The sequence below is a fragment of the Athene cunicularia genome (genome assembly GCF_003259725.1).
Source record: "Athene cunicularia isolate RWA chromosome 26 unlocalized genomic scaffold, athCun1 chr26_part1, whole genome shotgun sequence".
Taxonomy (NCBI): Eukaryota; Metazoa; Chordata; class Aves; order Strigiformes; family Strigidae; genus Athene; species Athene cunicularia.
In genome coordinates this window covers 2420324-2441988 of record NW_020799136.1, presented here as the reverse complement: position 1 = coordinate 2441988, position 21665 = coordinate 2420324, and the positions used below count along the sequence as shown (strand labels likewise).

Below are 21665 nucleotides of genomic sequence, written 5' to 3'. Positions count from 1 at the left end.
TGGGGATTTTTTTTTTTTTTTTTTTGCTCTGCATCCGTGTGTCACTTAGAAATCATTTCTTTTCTAGAAAATCTGTTCTCCTCCCCTCCACCCCCAAAGTGAAAAGGGAATCTGTGCTCAAAGCCAGTTGAGGTTGCAGATAGACCGTTCCCTTCCTGATCCTTATCTCACCAGGATGTAGGAGGACCCTTGGGGAATAGCTGGAAGCCTTTCGCTGGAGCCATCCAAGAAACGCGCAAGCTGACTGCAGCCTTTAAATGGCAAATCCATCAAGTGCTGGGGGACCAGGATCCCAAACGCCGTTTAACCCCATCGAAGTACGACAGCCCCCGGCCCAGAGCCCGACCGGCCCCGCACACGGGCTCCTCCTCGAGCCGCCTTCCGCACAGAGCTCGGTGGGCGCCACCGCGCCAGCTAAATAACACGGTCTAAAAATACACCTTCGGATCCTAATCTAAACCAAAGCCTTAAACTGCCAACTCACAAACTTACTCCAGCTGCAGCCCGCTCACGGGCGGGTAGTTTTGTGTGGCAGCAAATCCCTGGCTGAGTTTCTCTGGGGCCGTGAGGGCTCCGGGGTGGCCCGGGCAGGGCGAGGCAGCTGGGTGCCATGCAGCAGGACTGGGAATCAATGGTGGTGGGGAACAAAGAGGGGTCTGGCCCTTTCCTCCGCCTCGGGCTGGGGCACACCAGCACTTGTGGGCGCAGCTCTGAGCTGCAGCCCAAAGCTCTCGACAGCGCCGTGGCTGCGGGGGGGGACAGAGCCGTCCTGGGTGACCGGAGTGGGCTGGGGGTCCCGGTGACCACCTTGAACCCAGGGGCTGACAAAGGCTCTGTCACCCACCTCAGCATCACCCTCCCACTTGTCCAGAGCAGGATGCTGAGATGTCCGACAGACTCTGCCTTTGCTCGGTGGCTGATGCCCACCCGATCCCATGGAGGAATAAAAAAATGAATCCTGGACGCCGTGCAGCCGAGCCCCATCCTTCTTACGCACACCCCCTGCTGCTGCCAGCACAAGGCGGCCTGCTTCAAATCACAACTGCTTTTATGAAAAAAATATTACTGCGTGTGGCAGCAAAGGCTTCCAAATACTCCAACGGCACCGACACAACTAGCAGAAGGATTATCTCTCACAGTGGCATATATTTATACGCATCCCGGCGCATGCGCACGGAGAGTACAGGCAGCAGCGAGCGGAGGATTGTCAGCACGGACGGACAGAGCTCGCTGCCTGAGCTCAGCCATGCTTCCCAAAGCCTCTCGGCGGGAGCACAACGCCTGCCTACAGGAGAGAAATTTGGTAGAGAATTAAAGGAGGGAGCCCTTCAGTTGGGATCTGGGGTTGGATGCCTGTAAATAAACAGGGAGAAGGGGAGGGCAGAGCTGGCTTCCACACCGAAACGCTCCCGGATCCCACACTCCGGCCCCGCTTGGCTCCTCTGTGCAGGGAGTGTTTAATCACTTTGCAAGCCATAAAACCCCTCAGTGTTTCCCGAGGCTGGGGCTGGAGGAGGGCAGCGGCAGGAGAGCCGAGGGCCCGCAGAAGGAGGACGTGGGGTTGTGAGGAGGGGTGCAGCCCCCTGGGTGTCTCCCGGGGCTGGGGGCGAAGCCGCGCTCGTGCGGGGCAGAGGCGGCGGAAGGGAGAGAGCTCGTCCTCCTCTGGCGACAGGGGAGCCGCGGCAGCCTGGCAGCCTGGTTTTTTCATATTTAGGACAGGAAACAGATGCTGCCTGGGGGAGGAAATATCTGAAGAAAATAAGTGCACCTTGTGCCTTCCCCAGCAGGAACTCGGTGGGAACAGGGGGTGCTGGGCTGGAACACCCCGATTCGGCCCCAGCCAGGGCAGGTGCAGCTCAGCTGGGTTTGACGGCATCGCCCTCGGCTGCATCAGCAGGGACCAGGGCCCAAAGGGCTTTTTTCCTTCAGGTATTTTATTTCTCCTTAGAAACACGGGGAGCTGGCGCAAGGGAAGTGCGGATGAGTCGTGTCCCCGTGGGGGAGGCGACCGTCCCCTCCTCTGGCGGCTGCTCCTTGTGCGACCTGGCCTGGGGGTCATATGAAATGAGCTGATGAAGCATTTCTCACCTCGCCTACAGCCCAGGAAAAGCGGGTTCAGCGTCGCGCTCGGCCCGGGTATGAAGCAAGACCCCTTCCCTCTGCTCTGCGGGAGGTTTCCAGTCCCAGGGCACACACCTACGCAGGCACGTGGACGTGGGTTTACTGAAGACGGGGCTTTTTCTAATCACATCTCCAGCCCACAGCTGTTAAAAAGGACAGACAAAAGGCAACCTGACAGCTTGTCCCCTGGTAGGACCCGCAGCGCCTGCAGGCATCTTATAGAGAGTCAGCGTCCCCACGGAACACCTGCCTTCGAAGAAAAAGCTTGGGGATGGTCTCACGCTATTAAATTTTATGGGCTGGTGCAAATAAAACCTTGTGCAAAGGATACTCGTTTCCCTTCTGCACCAAAGCACCTTTCCACAAGTGGGTGCTGCTGCCCCGCTGAGCCGGGTCTGGGTATTTTCGGGAGGTGAAGCAGGAGGTTTCCAAGCCCCCCGCTCGGGCCGGGGTCCCCTTGACTGAATCTTGCTGTGCTGCTCTTTGTGAGACCAGAAATCTGGCAGCCAGGGGCCGGCTTCTTGTTACATCCTATAGTACCTCAGCATTTATGGAGAGGTTTGTTCTGTGGCAACAGGCCAGAGCATTTCCGTGTAGCTCCACCAATTTGAGAAACTGTTTCCTTAAATAGAGCTGAAAAGCCAAAGCAAATACTCTTGAAGGAAGAGCTGTTAGCAGGGGCAAGAGCAGCACGAGAGGAGGATGTCAGGTCTCCAGCCAGCCTGCGGTTTGCTGCAGGAGTCCCCTCGCTGGCTGCGTGCACCAGCCTCGTGCTGCATTTCACAGCCTGAGCTTCTGCAGAGGCACCTCCTGCCCCGGCTCACCCAGCACCTGCAGAAATAGTTGGGTCAGCCCAAGAGAGAGGGCCGGGGCTTGGGAAAGGGGGACCCTGGCAGGGTGAGGAAGATCCTGTATCTTGTCAGGGCACCAGCAGGGACTCAGACTCGTGGGGACGGCTGCCGCCTCCCGGCAGCTTCTGCTGGAGCCCGGGCTCTGCCAACCCCCCGCCTGCCGCAGAGCTCAGCAAGGCTTCCTACTAACAGAGAAAACCACCCGTGAGCACGAGCAACCCCAACCACTCCCCCAGCACAACCTCGTCAAGCCACCCCTCAGTCCCAAACCTCTCACGCCTTTCGCCTCAGAAACACAAAAGAGTTTCTTTGGTTTGGGAGTTAGCTGGGAACCTGAACGCAGCATCGCACTGCCAGAGCTTAATTAGCCGAACACAGAGATACACGCAATTGTCAGTCCAGAATGCAGGACCTGGGAAATGTTTCAGTTGTATCCAGCCCAGCCAGGCTGATGAGCAGGGCACAGCTCACATGGTGCTCACTCCCAGCTCCACTGTGGGCTCCACGCTAGAAATAACTGACTCCGACTTCTGGAGCAGGATGTAAGTCCTCAGAATGAAAGCGTATGTTTCTTTGAACTTCTGTATTTTGAAGGCATAGACGACGGGGTTCATGGCGGAGTTGGCATGAGACAGCAGGATGCCCAGGTACATCAGAGGCTGCGGGATGGCGCAGGAGGGGCAGAAGAACACAGTGCAGTTCAGGATGCCCAGAGGCAGCCAAGACACTGCAAACAAGAAGAGGATGAGGGCCAGGTATTTGGCCATTTTGTATTCTTTCCCACAAACTGTTTCTCCTCCTGGAAGACTTGCTGAGTTCTGGTTTAGTTTTATCCACATGATGTAAAAAATCTCAGTGTAGAGGGCACACATGATGAGCAAGGGAAGGAGGGTCCAGGTGAAGAAGCTGAAATACACCACATAATCCATTCGCATCACAGCCGGGTAGCGACACTCGATGAAGCTGGAGCTGCCCGTGCACTGGTTCCACCCCAGCATAGGGACCAGCCCCACCAGCACAGACACAAGCCAGCTGAGTCCCAGCGTCACACAAATCCTTTGCTTCGTGACAGCTGCCCTGTACCTGGGTGGGCAGGAAGCATCAGCCACGTTAGATGAGATCTTCCGAAAGAAGAACTACTGTATCCACGAACTCGGGCTTTTAAGCACTCATTTCTGGTTGGTCTCACTCGAGTTAAGCACAGTTCTGTGCGGTTGGTCCTTAGCAGCTTCTGACATTGAAAAATGTAGTTTGAAACTACAGGGGAACCTCCAAACGGTCACTGATCCCTTTTAACTGAGAACCCACAGACCAGGGTCAAACCCCTCCCTCACAAACACTGGTTCATTTTGAGCTACATCAAAGCAGTATGGTTGTCTCCCAGGGGAAAACCTAAAGACCACCACCTGATTCAGACTTTAAGCATAAACACGTTTATGAGCAACCCTTCCCTGACTCTCTGTAGCTTAAGATTTTCAGGCACTGCTGAATTCCCAGGCTGCTGGCACTCCCTCGCCTACACTTCGGGAACCTCTGCCTTTGTGAGAGCTTCTTTCAGAGAACCAACGATCCCCGGGAAGCCCTACGATGCTGCAAGGAAGGGAAAAGGAAAATATACCGGAGGAAAGAGATGGGGAAAAGATGATGAGATGGGACCTTCACCCAGACTCACCTGATCGGCAGCTTCACTCGCAGGTACCTGTCGACTGCGACAGCCAGGAGAGACAGGATGGAGGCGTGAGAAAAGACCATCATCAGGCAGCACATGAACGGGCAGGAGTAGAAATGCATGACGGCTCCCAGGCTCACCATGACAGCCAGCGGCACGACAAGGATCCCCATGGCAATGTCACTGAGGGCCAGGGAAACGATGTAAAAGAAGGTGGTCTTCTGCAGAGCTGGGTTCAGCCTCACTGCCCAGACCACCAAGACATTGCCCACCACGGCACATATTCCAATAACAGACTCCATCATGATATAGATCACATCCAGGCTGCCTAGTGACATTTTGGACATCTGAGGCTGTTTACATCCAAAATTTAAAAATGCTGTGCTGAATTCTCTTTTTTCCTCCAACAGCTAGGTCAGAAGCCAGCTCCTCCCTGGTCTGCCTTAAATTCAAGTCCTTCATTTAGAATTCTGCACGCTTTCTGATCTGCATACACACGTATCTAAAGATGAGCAGAGCAAATTGTCCATGAAGATCCATTTATTTGACCTTCTATAACAAACCCTGCAACATCCTTCCTTCCGTCCCCTGGAGGCTTCAGCACACTTACAAATGCCTTTTGTAGAATAGACGACGTTATATAGTGGTGGCCTCACACTATGAACAAACCACAGGGGCTACTTGCTGCGTGTGGTAATTTGCTAATCTACTTTAGCTGCAGATGCACCATCTCCTCCCAGCCGGGTGCTCTGTACTGCCTAGCAGGGTGAATTAGCCAACGCACAGCCCTGCGGTGAGGTTGCTCGGCCTCCGAGCTTCTTTACTACACGTGGTGAGGGTGTAGCATCGGAGAAAACAGGGCCAAGGGACCTGGAGTGAGCTAGTCCGTTCCCCTGCCACAAAGAAGGGGTGGGGAGGGCAAGTGTGAAGACACTCGGCTGGATTTTGGGCGAGCAAGAGGAAAATGAGGGGAGAAAGACTCTGTTTGGAGTCTGTGCACAAGCTGCTCCCCCGAGGTCCCAGGCAGTACCACGTTCTGGTTCTCAGGAGCTGCTCTGACAGCAGGCACAGGGCAGGGTGGGCCCCGTTAAAGCCCCTCTAACACCGCTTTGCAGGAGCTCTCTGAGGGGCCTCTGGCTGCAGCCACAGAGTAGACGACAGAAAAAGGAAGCTGGCAGCTGAGGTCAAGCGAGGAGATGCACAGCGAGCGCGTAAGTGGGCACTGCCCATGCCCGGGAGGACACAGACATTTCCCACGTCTGCTCAAAGCTGCACAGCGCCCGCTGCCTGCTCCTGCCCAGAGTAACCCATCCAGTCTACGGAAGCCTGGCATCGCACGCCTCTCCTCGGACTCATCTCCCGCACCCACAGATAGCCCGTGTCAGATCTGATTGGAAAACCAGCACAGCCGAGTTCAGCTGCACACTGGGACTGTCTACAGCCAACTCACCATCTTCCCAGCAGGAATTCTACCAAAATCCCCTCCAGTCAGGGAACTTACACTGATTTCAAGGAAGCAGAAATTTATCCAACTCTTTTGACATCAGAGAATAAAGAAGTCTCAGCTATTTTTGGCTCCGTTTCCTCCCAGGTCTGATTTCACTTCTCCATCACCCATTTTACCGGAAAGCCGGGTGGAAGAGATGGGAGGACTCTGTGTCTGTGAAACCAGATACTACCCATGTTTGCTTAAGGCTTCGTTACACTAATATGGCACCATCCACCTGATCGTTTACGTGCCCTTTGCTCACTCCTGCAGAGCATTTCTCCGTGCCCGACAGCCAGGCTGCCCCGCGGCCCGCAGGCTGCCACAGGCTCACATGTTCACGTTTTTTCTCCGTTTCACCCGAAACGGGAGCCGTTCTTCCACCGCAGACCCGCGCCGAGGAGCAAGGCACCCGTGGTAAGCTGATCACAGATTTCACACCCTCTCCCTGCTACCTCCCATCACTTCCCACACCTTTCCTCAGTTTCTCTGTCTTCCATAAACAAAGCATCGGAAAGCGTGGCGCTCCCTGAACATGGCTTGGTTGGTTGCCACACTGATCTCCAGCAGAAATGAGGGCTCCCACTGAAAACGTCACCTGCATTACGAGTGCAGGACAAGAGCAGGTTTTGGCCACCTGAAATGGTATACTCTGAATTAAATAAAGTCTTGGAATGTAACGAAACACCCTTCTAACACCCCCTGAACTGCCTCATTTCCTATAGCGACTGCAGAGCGATTATCGAGGTTGATAAGGGGCAGCTTTGCACAGTCAAGTCTGGTTACAGTTCTCCCACTTCTAAAACTGTGGCTTGGAAGAGGAAGCAGTTACAGTTTGTTTATAAGTTGCTAGTAAGCAGGCTTGTAGAAACTTTTCTATTTTTTTCCCCTTCAAAATAGCTTTCTAAAGTACTTTACTGGTATCAGGCTGCTGAAGGGATGCTGTGAGCTTCCAGAGAGGTGTCCAGAAGGGGGAACGTTTCCTGGGCACTAAGGTATTTGCAACTCTGTGGAAAGGCAACTGCTGATTCGCTGCCCAAGCGTGGCGGACGTGAAACACTGGAAGAGGTTCACACGCTGGAAAGTTGCTGCAACAACTGATCACCAGACACCGAGAGCAATCCCACACAGAGTCATCGATGCCCATGGTCCCTTCTGCAGCTCAGGCCAGGGTGGGAGCGTCTCCAGCAACTCGCCATGCCAAACGACAGCCTGGAGCTCAGCAGCCTGGACGGGATTTACATCGGTACCGAGTGCTTGGTTGCTCTGTCTGCCACTTTGGGTAACATCCTGGTCATCTGGGTGGTGAAGCTGAACTCGACGTTCCAGAACACGACTCTGTACTTCATCGTCTCCCTGGCGCTGGCCGACATCGCAGTGGGGATCCTCGTCGTGCCCCTGGCCATCGTGGTGAGTCTGGGCATCCGCGTCCACTTCTACACCTGCCTATTCATGTGCTGCCTGATGGTGGTTTTCACTAACGCGTCCATCCTCTCCCTCCTGGCCATCGCGATCGACAGGTACCTGCGAGTGAAGCTGCCAACCAGGTGAGCTCTGGGCCACCACAGGCCCCCTGCTCCTGCCAACCTTCTCATGCCAGCCTCTCTCCCATGGGTGCCACCTCCTCTCTCCTCAACTTGGCCCTTTTGTAACAAATACTTACTCTAAATGCATGCTTGCACATGGAGAAAATACCTGTTCCTAAACGCCCATCCGAGATGAGTTTTCTAGAACAGGAACCACTCCCTGCAGTTAATAATGCACCGCGGGCAGCCCCCGGGGCGCTTGTGTGGGGCTGACAGCTCGGTGTCATTGCCCATCAGAATTTGGCCACAGGATGAGTCCATGGTCAAACGGTTGACCAACAGGATGCTAAGAGTGCTATAGCTTTCTTGGGAGGCTAGTCTGCTAAACAAAATTCCTGTTAGTGTTTGCCGAAAATCCAAAAGAAGTAACAGACTTACTCAGGGCTAACTGTAAGAAGTCATTCACTTTTTATAAGGGAATGCAAAAGTCCATAAGCTAGAAATGGAAAGCATAACCTCAAGCATTAAAGAAGTCATATTTCTTATGGGGAAAGGACCTACAAAACTGAAGAATGAAAGAACAGTTTGGTCCCACAAATGGCATAAACCAAATGTAAAGAGCAAGGTACGCCCAGGGAAGCTGAGGAATAAGACAGGACTGCTAATAATGGAAAAAACAGGATCTAGGCAAGAGGAGCACTCAGATCATAGTGAAACAAGAAATGAAATAGCTGAAAAGATCCAATTATAAAGAGGGGAAGTTAATCTTAGTTCTCCTTACGGGTGCTCTAAGTAATTGTTACAAATGAACAATTAGGGCTCCTATAAAGATTCGATTTCCCCGCAGAAAAAGAGTTAATGCTCCGTTTTGTGACGATGAACCTGTGGTACTTTAACACCTGAGTTCTTGAAACCATCCTTAACTATTTTTAAACCCTTCTGTTTAACACAACCTGTGTTTTCTTCCCCAACAGATATAAAATAATCACTACAGAAAGAAGAGTTTGGTGGGCACTGGGTTTGTGCTGGTCTGTGTCCCTGCTGGTAGGATTAGTCCCCATGTTTGGATGGAACAAGGCAGAACCAAGAGACTCTGACTTTCTCAGGTGTCAATTTTCCTCTGTGATGAGGATGGATTACATGGTATATTTTGGCTTCTTCACATGGACCCTTGTCCCTCTGCTCATCATGTGTGCTCTGTATGCTGAAATCTTCCACATCATCCGGACAAAGCTAAGTCAAGGTACAACCAGAGGGGCGGGAGGTTTTTACGGACAGGAGTTCAAGACAGCCAAATCTCTAGCACTTGTTCTCTTCCTGTTTGCGATATCCTGGTTGCCTCTGTGCATTATAAACTGTGTTTCCTATTTTTGCCCTGACTGTCAGATCCCCCCGTATTTGATGTACTTGGGAATCCTGTTATCCCATGCCAACTCTGCCATGAACCCCATTGTCTACGCTTGCAAGATAAAGAAGTTCAAAACCACGTACCTTTTAATTTTAAGGACCTATATCCTGTGCAAAAAAACAGCCCCAGTTCTTACAGAGCAAACAACAGACCAACAGTCATAAACAAAGAACAAATCTTGACCTGCCAGTATCTACCAGACCATTGATAAACCACTTGCTTTGATAAGGAACTCATGGGAAAATGTGTGTTCTGTTTCATCTCCTCCCGCTCTCGCACGAACTGTTTCATGACAAGGACAAGTTCCTCTTAGTCAAGCTGATGCACATCTGACATTAAGCTCAAAAGGATCATTCATGATCTTCTGCATTACTGTACCCCAGAGAATTCTCCTTGGTGGGTGCTGTACCAAGCCCAGATCTTCCAGGCAAGCGTCTTCCTTTAACAGGACCGTCTGGTTTTTATTTATTGGCTCGAGCCAATACCAACTGGCTCAAGCACAAGCCAAACCACTTGTGCTCCTAGCCCCCTGGCTTGGGTCCGCAGTGAGCTGGTAAAAAACAGGGCTTGGTCATTTCCAGTTTTAACTCAAGACTGAGGATTCTTTTTGCTATAATCTTGATTTCTTTTTGCCCAGTTATAGACCCTTTTCTTACACACAGCCAGACTCCTCCCGACTTTTTTTTCCCCATCCAATAGCACCTGCCCAGTAAAACTCTAACATCTCCTGTGACACCTTCACCTGCCGGTGACCCGCGCTGTGAAAGCACCCTCACCCGCTGCCGACCGTCTCAGCCGAACAGCCAGGAGCTGCGCTGACTTTGGTGACCCCCCTCTTCTGTGGGAGAGGTCCTGCAGTGGGAGACATTAATCACTTTAAAATCAAGACAATGCTCATGCCAGAAGCCTGCAAAATCGACCTCAGACATCGAGCACCAGGCAAGAGCCGAGCTGCCGAACACACTGAAGCTATTTGTTAATGAGATATGCTGGGACGGGGGAGCACGCCAGGAAGAGATGGCTGTCAAAAAATAAACCAAGGAAAGCTTTAAGTTCTTCCTTCCTCCCCCAGCTACCTGACCAAGGATAGGACCCACTGTCAGACAACCATCAAAGCAGCATTTTCCTAATTTGTTACTAAAAAAAAAAAAATCCATTTTGAGGATTCTTCTTGCACAGCACAGTCCCATGCTTAATTCTCTCCACAGTCTCAAGCTGTTTTCCTGACACCCAATTTAAATGTAGTTTGCTGCAAAGCTCCTCTGTGTTTTCTGCTGCTCTTTTTGTAGCAGCCTGTTCCAGATCTGAAGACTACTCTAAAGGTGTGTGTAAATATGTGTCTATATATGTCTTTGTATTAAATAATTTCAAAATACAGATAAGATACTTAAGAGAAATCTTGTCCAGTGTTGTTTTTTTCTACATAAGGACTGGTTGGGCCCACTGAAGAATAGGGAATGTTCTTTGTTGGTGGTAATAGAGCAGCTTGCAATCCAGGCGTGTCCTCGCGGACTATTCTTACACCCTTTGTCTTCTCTATCAATTTAGACTAAATTTGAGTGTGGTCTGCTTGTGCTACAGTCAGTGTTGTCACACTCTCACGAATAACAATAAATATTAGAGGAATTTTATATTAATTCAGCCTGCTCGTCTCCCATGACATTCACAAAAGCAGCCCGCACGGAATCTCCGCGCTGTTTTAGTCGGTGTCCTGACTAGGACAGCACCGAATTTGCAGTCAGGATTACACCACAGCTCACAGAGCCTGTTTTTAGGCCATGTGGGTCAAACCAAAAATAGGTCATTAAAGGCCAGGCTCTTTTTTTGCTATCTTTAAAAATAATAAAAGTGGTCTAGAAAAAGGAGAAAAGGGAGTGCATCATTCAGTTATTTATCTCAGAAAGTGTTGACGTCTGCTCCTTTAGCTGAGATCAGACTTCCCAATTTATTATCTGATGTAACCCTTGTCACAGGCCAAAGCTCTGCCCCGTTGCACAGTTTAATTCTATTAATAAACAGGCCAGCAAAGGAAGTCACTGCATAAGTACATCAGAGTTTTGCTGCATGATCTCTCATTATCAGTTGATAAAGCCGATTGTTTTCAGCAGAAAACCAGGTCCCACGTAAAGAACAGAATATTCACTAGAATGATGCACAGCAAATTTTGCCTATGTATTCTTGAGAAACTGAGTAAAGAAGGAGCAACCCCCCACTGAATTCTCAGCAGGCTGCCTGACAAACCCCAAGAGAAGGAGGTATAAGTATATGGAGAAAGAACAGAAACGGGGAGGGCTGTGAGCAAGGGAAGCCGTCCTGCCTGCTGAAAGGAGCTGCAGAGAACAGCCTCGGTGAGCTCCTGCCCCTGCTCAGCCCCCAGGAGGGAGCCCCAGGCAGCAGCTCACCTTTCAGTGAAGAAGCAAGAGTGGCTGCAGCCGTGGGTCAGGCAGAGGAGCAGCCGTCCCGTGGCGGAGGGGGCTGCTGCCAGCTGGAAAAACCTTCACGCAGGTCCAGGTCCCTGGTTCCCACTTCCAGCAGCCACTCTGGAAATTGTTGTGTTCAGCCCCAGAGAGAGATCAAACAGGCTGAGTAACGCTTAAACTAGACGTGAAGCTGGGCGAGGGCACATACCAACAGTCCATGTGTAGACAAATACCACTCAGGGAGAACAAAGGGTTTTGCTCTCCCGCGAGAGCTGACTCATGGCTGGCGGAGGGAAACGCAGCCTGACAGTCACGCCAACGTCACGGCTGGAGCCCTCAGAGCCCATCCTTTCCACGCTGCAACCGGACGTCGACTCCAAAATGCCAGGGAATGTCACAGGCCACTGCTGCCCGTGCATCCTTCAAAGCACTGCTGAACCCATGAGCCACTTCCACCCGCCCTCCTCCCAGGGCTGGACAATTTGTACTGGACTTTTCCATACCCAGGCAAACTCCTTGCAGATTCCTGCAGTGAAAGCTTGTCCTGTGGGAGACCACAAATACAAACACCTCCAGCAGAAACCTACTGAAATAGTGAAAATGGAAGAGCAAAACACAGGACATGCAACCCCTCCTCTATTCTGACTAGCAGATGCAGCCGTCCCGGATTCCTCTGTCTGTAAAACAAAGGGTTGGCTGATGGCTACCATTAGACTACACAGAGCTCTGGGCACGGGAAAGGGAGAGACAAACGGATGCTCTGGGGTGAGTCTGGGACTCGCTAGCAGTCACACAACAAACGTTCTCTGTCAGCCTCCACCTCGAGGGCCGTACCACGGTCAGCTGTCTCGGTAAGCACACGAAACGGCTGCACTGTGGTCAGCAGCATGTCACAAAGCACGCGGAATGGTTGAGCCAAGTCTCAGTAAAATTCACGGTGAGGAAACATCTACATGAAAACAACATCCTAGCTGGTCTTGGAGCTGGGGGGGGAAGCCTATGCTGAGTCACCTTTTCTTGAATTTCTAACACAGGAAGGTAGCAGCATGCTTGTTAGTATGAAGTTACACCTGTGCAAGCCAGGTGAATTTTCAGTTCAATTCTCAGTTGCTGTCAGGCAGCAGAGTTAACATTATTATTAACTAAAAAAATAATAATTGTGCGCCAACCACAATCATCCTTCATGAACCTCTCCTCAACTGCACATTTAGAGAGTACTCTGGTGTTTTCTCTATTAGATAGTGCTTGAAGAAACTGCCATGACTGAGTGCAGATAACATCAAAATGAAGACAGCAAGTTCTACTCCTGACCCTGTAAAACAGCCAGCAGCTTCCACCACGACGCCTCTCAGGCTGGATTTCCGAATGTAACGGTGTTTGTGCACCTGCTTTTCAGTGGCCCCTGGACCTCCCCAGCTTCTGCAGTCAGTCAGCCTCGGGAGCGGCAGAGGAGGAGCCGCCGCTCTGCTGCGCGCTCCTCGGAAAGCCACCGAACCCGCCACATCTAAGCCGAGCTAAATCCAGCTGCCCATCTGCGGCTGCGTGCTGCCATCAGCTGGCACAGCCAGTCTCGGTCCTTTGAAGCCTCTCGCTGGCTTCAGCAGCCACGCAGGGGAGGCTGCAGGACCCGAGGCACTTGCCCTGCCTAAGAGATTCTCTTAGAGGTGTTTGCAATGCACGCGTGCAAACACAGAATCAGAAACTCACGGACTGGTTTGGGTCAGAAGGGACCTTAAAGCCCATCCAGTGCCACCCCCTGCCCAGGGCAGGGCCACCTTCCACCAGCCCAGGTTGCCCAAAGCCCCGTCCAACCTGGCCTTGAGCCCTTCGAGGGAGGGGGCAGCCACAGCTTCTCTGGGCAGCCTGTGCCAGGGCCTCACCCCCCTCACAGGGTGGCTTTCTGGGCTGCGAACACACGTTTTTCACCCACTAACACCCCCAAGTCCTTTCCCTCGGGGCTGCTCTCCATCCACGCCTCACCCAGCCTGTGTTTGTGCTTAGGATTGCCCCAACCCACGGACAGGACTTGTTGCACTCAGCCTTGTTGAGCTCTGCATGTTCCACCTCTCCAGCCTGCCCAGGTCCCTCTGGATGGCACATCCCTTCCCTCAGCCTGCTGGCTGCACCACAGAACTCGGTGTCATTGGTGAACATGCTGAGGGTGCCTCAATCCCACTGTCCACGTCCCCAACAACGACGTTAAACAGAGCCAGTCCCAACCCTGACCCCTGAGGACACCACTCGTCACTGCTCTGCGCTTGGACATCGAGGCATTGACCACAGCTCTGAGTGCCACCATCTGGCCAGTTCCTTGACAGGTTTAAGCCTGTGAATCAGCAACATCTGCATTTTCAGAAAGGAGAAGTACCTGCAGGAATCTGACACTCTCCAGTGACCAGAAACAAGGAGGCTTCTGAAGCCCAGAGGGCTGGGGCAGCAGGAAGCTTCGCTCCGATTCAGCCTTGCAGGAGAAGCACTGAATGACAGCTGGAGATCACTGCACTTGGACAGCAAACCTCCCGCCCGCGGGCACAGGAACACGCAGAGAAGCTGCTCTGGGGCTGCTCAGACTGAGTCACTAGTGATAACTTATTCCCCAGTTTATGAAAAGGGGACGATTTTTAACTTTTTACCATGTATTTAGAACATTATGGGTAATAACACATGAATGAACGTTTCCAGAACTTCTGACTGTCACACTGTTACTGTGCATTTCTTTTATATGACCCAATCAGGAAGCAGACATTTGCATACAAACATTCCATTATCGTAACTTCAATAAGCAGAAAATAACTAATCAGAGTGTTTGGCAATCAAAAACCAATGAAAATGCTATAGTCAGTGACAGAAAAGGAAAACATAAGGGTACAGACATGAATAGGCACAGAGTAACGTTTCCATTTTTAAATTCTCTTTAGTTAAAGCAACGGCAAACACACAAATGGAAACTTTACAAGTGCAGTGAGGTTTCCACAGATGAGGAAATTTGGTATAAAAAGCAATTTGTCCAAAACTGTTGGCAAACAGTTTGACATCGGAGGCATTAGTCTCCCCTTATAACTATAAAATGAGCTGATGTTACATACGGCAGTGCTGGCATTTCTCAGGGTACTACAGGCCTTGACGTAACGTTCTGGTAGCGTCTGATGTTCAGACAAGTGCAAGCGTCTTCATTTCACCAGAAACTTCATCATGACACAGCCACTGGTGTCTGACTCCGCTGGAAGACCAGAGTGGTGTAGGCAACCTCATTCTGGGGATGTGAAAGAAGCTGCAAACATTAGAGAGTGTGCAAGCACTGCATCTCACCATGAATTTCCTGCTTTTAATTTGTCCTCAATGCTCCACACCGTAAGGGGTCACAGTCTGTCCCTGCACATGCTGGATCAGAGCAGCCGTTAGGCCAGTGTGGGATCCTGGGCCAGCTCTGCACTAGGGGCTTCTAAAGAATCAGTATCACGAAGGAAAACTGCAGAAATGCTTGCCCTTTAAAAAGATTTCCCTTAATCTGCTTTATTAGGGGTTTAGTTAAGCCCCAGAATCCTTGAAATATGTGGAGAACATGGCATTTGAGCCCCGTGACAACTACCTTTCCTCTTACTGTCCAGGTACCTCCTCAGGTAACTCCCTGGACTACTATAAACACAGGCTGAAGCCTCGGATCACAAAAGCAAGCACTTTTCCTTAGCCAAAAGAACTGTCGACAAACACTTGAGCCCTGCAAGAGCAAACCTCTTTCCTCCCCCCCAGAATTAGTATTTACCATTCTATCAAGAAGATGAGGTCTCTGCATAAAGTATTAGCAGTAACAGTTGTGACCTTTACCTGGATGTTCTCAGCGGATTCCTCAGTCCCTGTCAGGGAGGGGACTCGCTCCTGTAAGTTCTGGTGGGATCTTTTACACTCTAGGAGGGAGAGGGATAGCAGTCTCAGCTGTCTGCACCGCCAGTGGAGACAGCGGAGCAAGAGTGGGGCGACAGAGCGGCACCAGAACGCGCGGGGCTTAGACGTGGCTTATAAAATCTGTCACAGCCCTTCACTGCAAGGTGAGCATCTTGGTAGCCCGAGTCCCTGCCCACCTGCTGGATGAGAGCAGCTAATTAATTTGACAAGAATCCTGCGTGACCAGCATTAGGACAAAAAAAACCACCAAACCAAACCCAACCAACAAACCCCTCAACAGTGCTGAAGTGAACTCTTCTGTGAGAGCAGCCCCTGGGAGGATTTGCGAGGAGTTACTGCTGGGAGTGACTTGTTCATCAATACATTAATTATTCAGGGGAGACATAACCTGCAGAAGTGACTGTGAAACCCCAGCGCTGTCAGACACAGCCCAGAGAGCAGGGAAACCTGGCACTGCCCACGTGAAGACAGGCAGCAGGAGATGTTAAAACACTTCTCTGCCACCAGGTCCGGGTGGTCAAGCTGCTGTTTGTTGTTGCCTCTACTGTGCCACTTACTTTTTCTGAAGAGGTAGATGATTGCAAAAATCAGGACAGTTGACAGGATGCCAGAGATAAAGGCTAGCAATATGTAGAGTATTTCACGGCTGTTGATACACAGAAAATAGTGTCAGAATCCCCAGTTCTAACAGAGGTGTTGAAGAACCAGTAGTGCTCAAATTCACCAAACTTTATGAACAGTAATACATTATTTATCCCAAGCCCCATGAGATTAAAGGGTGTGTATCTGCATTAAGCACCGCTTTGAATTAAACATATAGCGCACAGGCTAGGAGATTCTAAGGAACCTTTTAAAACCCAAAGACATAAGATGTATTACATAAACTCCTCCCTTACAGGAGGAATCTGCAGTCTCTGTGCTTGAAGTCAGGAAGTAAAGGTGGAACATTTACTTATCAATCCAGCATCTGACTTCTGAAGGTTCTAAGTCAGTCGTAGAGGTATATACAGTGGCATGTACAGTGACAGTAGTGGAAATGGGTTCTGGTGTAACTGGAACTGAATAGAAAAAACAAAACAAAACAAAACTGTTCTTGAAACCTGTTATTTTCTCCAGTAATATTAGAAGCAACAAGAACTACACAGAGGCAGGAGCCTATCCAAGTATTATTGTAAGTATAACATTTCTCTATCAGAGGGCTGAAAGTAGAAACGCCAGAGAAAAAAATTTAATTCTTCGTATTATTAGTCCCACAGCAGCCTTTGGCAGCCGTGCAGTTCCTCCCCAAACGCACGCATCTCCTGCTAACCCCCCCCAGCAGCCCTTTCTGAGTCAGGGCAGTATCAGCTTAGTCAAGAACACTGCACCTAAGAAAATCTCTTAAAGAAAATACCTGCTTTTGGTTTTGAGAAAGCACTTCCCATTCTCCAAGCACAACGAACATTAAGAGAAGCTAAAAGGAGGCAAGGGGGAAAATATTTATATACATAGACACACACACACACACACTAGAGCAAACCAAACCTGCCGTCCTCTTTGAGCTCACAGACTTTATTTAGTTTTTATCCATTTTTTCAGACATCTCATACAAACTGACACAAAGCCACAGCAGCAAACCTGGCAATTACTCAGCAGGAGTTCTATTTCCCCGTTTCAGTGCACACCCATGCACTTTCACTACACTTTGATGAACGTTCCTTCTTCTCTCAAAAGGGCAGAGGGTACTCAATAACTAAAAAAGCACCCACAGTACTATTTTTGCAGCAGCTAGAACTGAGTAAACTTTCTGACGTTTTCATCACCAGCAGCTTTGAAAAAATGCCCCTTTAAGATTTTTCTTACTCAAGTTACATTGACTTTTCCCACCAAAGCAGGAATGGCAACTTTCTTCTCAAATTTGGGGGTAGAATGCTAAAGATAAGAAAATATCAGACAGCTACAAACTTCCTACCCTGGTATTTCTCTCTGCACAGCTTGCAAACTGCACTCCCTCAGCCAACACCTCCATGTTACTCACAACTTTGAAAGCAAACGCCCTGCTCTCCGCTGCCAGCACCTTTTATTACAGATGTCCATGACTGCCCCCATCCAGAAGCCACAGTTAAGACCTCCTGGTTCCCTACGCCAGCTCTAAAAGCACACTGTGTTCACAGCAATAAAGCAACGACAAAAAGGGGCCACAGCTCCATCTTACCTCTCACCACAAAACTGCTGCTCACCTGCTGACAGAACACTCCGAGGTGGTAGAACTGCACTTTGACTGCTCGCTTGGTGAAAAGAACCTCTGTCAACTCCTGAAAGCTCGTGTGGCAGTCAAACGTAGGGTTACACAAATGTGGAAGTTAAGCAACTTCACTTTTTTTTTTTTTTAATTAAAAAAAAAAAAGATAAGAAACAAACACCTGCATTTTCAGGAAGTGTTGGTCTAAAAATAAGTCAGCGTCAGCTAGCTTACTTTTAAGGAAGGTTCTTACCTCTAAAGAACACCTTTTTTTGTTGAATTGTTGAAAAGTGTAGAAAACTCTTGCTATTTTACTAACTCCGCTAAAAATAAGCATTTCCCTACCGTAGTACCAACCCACATAAAAGAGGCATGTAAGCACACCCTAGTCTGCTCACTGAAGCTTATTTACTAAATCAATCTCTTCCCAACACAGAAGGGATGAGACTACACATAGGCAGGTGTTTTGCTCATCTGGGACACTTGAGATGTAACAAAATCCTTTAGGGAAAAGGTTTCCTATAAAAAGAAAATTAAAAGTTTTATACTGTGTATTATCATAATACACAAATCTATTTTCCTTGTTACACAAAAGAATTTTTTTTCTATGAAAAACCAGAAAAACCCAGCCTCTAGAATAAACTTATCTATTTCACTGTTTTAAACTTAATACTGGCAAGTGCAACTAAAGCCAAGTTTTCCCGTAGCTTTTGACACGTTTCCTGCCAGCCACATCCTCTTTTCCACCAAACAGGAAGATGCTTTCATCACAATTTGAAGCTCTCTTATGAAAGGGTTTTTTTTCAGTTAATTTGTCAAATGAGGACCTTCCTTCAGAGCACCCCAGAGCTGCACCAGGGGAACGGGAGCGCTGGCACTCACCGCGGCCTGGGCACACCTTTACAATTGCAGCAGGTACCCGTAGGTCACCACGACAGAGAGTTCTGAGCCCAAATCTTATCACTGTATCAGCACCAGAGTTTTTCCACTGTGAAGTTCTGCGTCTAGAAGTGTTCATGACCAAACAAGGAACCAAGCAAACAGATTTGCACACACTGTGGTTGCCAGTAATCCGCCACAATAAACTAACTGCAGTGGTTTATGTGACCAATCTAGCTATTTCAGACAGAAAAAGGGAATTACTGTTGCTATTGCTAGTGAAAGACAGCAGAGTGGTTGGTTTGTTTGTTTAATGATACTTTAGAATCATACAGTTTCCAACAGCAATGAGACACATGCCAGTGGAATCAACGTGGTTACGCCGCTGCCTGCATGCTCTTCGATAACGCCTTCAGGTCCAAAATGCACTTGGCAATACTCTCCTTCTGCTGCAAATGGAAGGAAAACAGCTTTCAGGAGAAAGACTCCACGGAAGACATTTCAAGAGGCAACGTGTACGTTCTGATGCATTTTAGGTACTCCTTTTCAGACCTCTAAAATGAGCTATAGATTAAAGGGGATATAATTACAGCTCATGGACTGAAGAGATTCAAACCCAAACGATGACTTGCACTACAGCATCTGCATGCCGCTCTAAGAACCTGTTTTCTGTTTTTCTTCTCAGCTTTATTCCTTAAAAGGATGGACATCTAGAGCCCATCTGCAGATCTTAAGCCACCATGGTCTTACACAGGGAATTTTACAAGTTTTTTTTTTTTTAATGTACAATTTTACAAGCTTAGCTCTATGCTGCAACATCACCACACGTGTTCAATAGCTTAAATCACCAGCAACACAAGCATCCAGGACCTAGTACCTGGGCTTGCTAGTTCATACTCAGCAGTAGGAACACGTTGCAGACACATCTGGAAATCACCCACAGATGAACTATCATCTCTGGCTTAAAGGAGAATCTTTGGACAGAAAATATTTATACAGACTAAAATGTAAAGCAGACTAAAAGGACGTACCTGTTGAGGTGTGATGCTCTGAACAACGCTTTTCTCCACCCACTGGATCATGTGCTCTTGTTCTTTCTGACGCTTTAAATTCTGCATAGCCACTTGATAGTCCAGCCTTTTCTTTACTTCATTGTACACTGTCAGTAATCTTTCTCGATAATTAGTTTCCAGCAACATTGCAACATTATTCTAGACAGAGAAGATGAAATGAAAGGGTTAACGTTTGGCAATACAAGACAGCAGCAGAACACAATCCATAGCAAAAGTGACTGGATCAGGCCCCCCCAACAGGGAGAAGGTAAGTGGTTTGCTACTTCTTAGCAGTTGAAGGGGCCCCCAGATTACGTAGCAGCAGAAGGGAACCGCGTACCCGCTTAGCATCAAAGAGGTAACTGCAGCCTTCAGCCCGCCACTGCTCCTTCTTCTCGGCTTCAATGGCAGTCTCAAGACTGTTAATAGTGTCATTTTTCACAGCTAAAGCTGTAGCAACTTTCTCCTGAAAGAAGAAACAAACCCCATGTTTCAGAATGAAAGTAAGGCGCAAAGAAAACAACTGATCTGCAATTAACTTCTGAAATTCCACATTAGGAGATGTTTGCATAAACTAGATTGTGCCAGGACTGAGGTTAAAGAATGACAAGACAGAAGAGTTAGGGTTCACAATCGATCATACTTTAAAGACATCATTTGTGCTGGTACAAGGCATTTTAGTTTCGAAGATTTCTGTAACAATACCAATATAAAATCTAAAACATACCTTATTTAAGCAACATTCTGAAGGTATTAGACTCGGATTTTCACGACAGCCTGGACACTGATACTCTTTATAGTATTTAAGCAGGTAACTTAGAATAGTTACTATTACAAAGTTAGATTATGGTTTCTTTTGTTACCTCATTCAGTTTGTCAGCAAAAGCTGCTACAGCAGACCCGTATTTTTTCACGCCATAAATGATGACTGACAATATGAAGACAGCTGCAACCGTCTCGTGGTTAACAACATAGATTTCCTTAGACAGCAAGTAAAGCAGAAGCCCAGTTCCAAACATGTAAGGGCCTAAAGAAAAAATAAAGCAGAATTATTTGTACAAAGCGTAAAGAGGCTCACTAAAGTCAACCCCCTAGGAGATAGCTATTTTAAGGTTCACAGGAGGATGAGGAAGCATTCTCTTTTGCCACAACAAAAAGTAGAAACCCAATACCACCAAGGGGAAAGGTGCCATGAGGCTGCTCACCAGAAGTGGAAACAACTTGCATGGACTTGCTGCTTCTGCTCATTCAGAAACAGGCAAGTCTCTGTTTAAAGGTTCCGAGGGTCAGCAAACAAATCTTCCTGTAAAACCATGCTCGTGACATTCCTTTAGTATTTATTTAAAGCACAGGTGCCGAGCTTTAGAGCCAGGAAGTGCTGCACAACCCCACTCTTCACAAACTCCTTCTGCATATGCAAAAAAACCCCACTTCTCAATATTTTACCTTTTCAGCAGGAAGAAGTGGTGGGCAGCACTAACTAAGCATAACTAAACGCGTTTTTTTAAGAAATATAAAAGTATCTATTAACCTGTAACTCCTGTTTTAGGATAGAGAAACTGGAAAAACTCCTCAGGGATCAAACCATGACGCACTTCTCCTCCTTTCTCAGGCAGGGGTGGCAAAGGAGCCAAACGCTGCTGAGTTGTATGCAGCTGTCTTGCGGCGTGCAATACACTATGAATAATGAGAGTTTCCATTAAGCTTATTACAAAGAAAAACAAACGAAACGCACCCTTAGATGAGGCCCAAGCACCTTCCCGTTGAAGAGGCGGGTGCCCGTTAGACACGCCTCCTGCGAGGAGCAGGGCGGGCCTCCGTGACCTCCAGAGGCCCCGACCGACCGACCCTGTTCTACAAGCCCGCAACTTTAATGAGAAAATCAAAGGCATCCCCCCGGTATACCGTTATTTAAAACCAACGACTGGCAGGCTTCTGAGGCGCTCGCAGGCCTCCCCGGGCAGCCCGTCCCCGGCAGGGGCCGGAGAGCGGAGCCCTCAGCGCTGCCCGCGGTACTCACCCCACGGCGACGGGAGGCGGGAGGCTCCTCAGGGCGGCCGGGGCTGAGGGAAGAAGAGGGGCAGAGAGCGCGTCAGGACCCAGCTCGGCCAGAGCAACCCCCCCGCCGC

The 21665-nt window shown here is 49.2% G+C and overlaps 4 protein-coding genes across 4 annotated transcripts; 1 reads left to right on the top strand and 3 right to left on the bottom strand.

Moving 5' to 3' along the window:
- Positions 1–3439: 3439 nt before the first annotated feature.
- LOC113488800 (adenosine receptor A3-like) lies at positions 3440–4988 on the bottom strand. Its single transcript, XM_026864112.1, has 2 exons — positions 4645–4988; positions 3440–4055 (listed from the first exon to the last, which is right to left on the bottom strand). The coding sequence occupies exons 1-2, from the start codon at positions 4986–4988 to the stop codon at positions 3440–3442; spliced, it is 960 nt and encodes a 319-aa protein (XP_026719913.1).
- Positions 4989–7079: 2091 nt separating this feature from the next.
- On the top strand, positions 7080–9484 carry ADORA3 (adenosine A3 receptor). The gene is made up of 2 exons (XM_026864223.1): positions 7080–7674; positions 8628–9484. Exons 1-2 carry the CDS (start codon positions 7325–7327, stop codon positions 9223–9225), a joined length of 948 nt encoding a protein of 315 aa, XP_026720024.1. The 5' UTR covers positions 7080–7324; the 3' UTR covers positions 9226–9484.
- A 4688-nt stretch (positions 9485–14172) lies between these two features.
- On the bottom strand, positions 14173–17696 carry LOC113488888 (transmembrane protein C1orf162 homolog). Its single transcript, XM_026864272.1, has 6 exons — positions 17604–17696; positions 16778–16837; positions 16337–16442; positions 15942–16030; positions 15307–15386; positions 14173–14734 (listed from the first exon to the last, which is right to left on the bottom strand). Exons 2-6 carry the CDS (start codon positions 16806–16808, stop codon positions 14672–14674), a joined length of 369 nt encoding a protein of 122 aa, XP_026720073.1. The 5' UTR covers positions 16809–16837; positions 17604–17696; the 3' UTR covers positions 14173–14671.
- A 1084-nt stretch (positions 17697–18780) lies between these two features.
- On the bottom strand, positions 18781–21660 carry ATP5PB (ATP synthase peripheral stalk-membrane subunit b; the record flags this gene model as incomplete). Its single annotated transcript, XM_026864111.1, has 6 exons — positions 18781–18933; positions 19516–19695; positions 19877–20002; positions 20400–20563; positions 21068–21213; positions 21557–21660. Coding segments are annotated over 6 exons (792 nt in total), but the record flags the coding sequence as incomplete, so codon positions are not given.
- Positions 21661–21665: the final 5 nt, after the last annotated feature.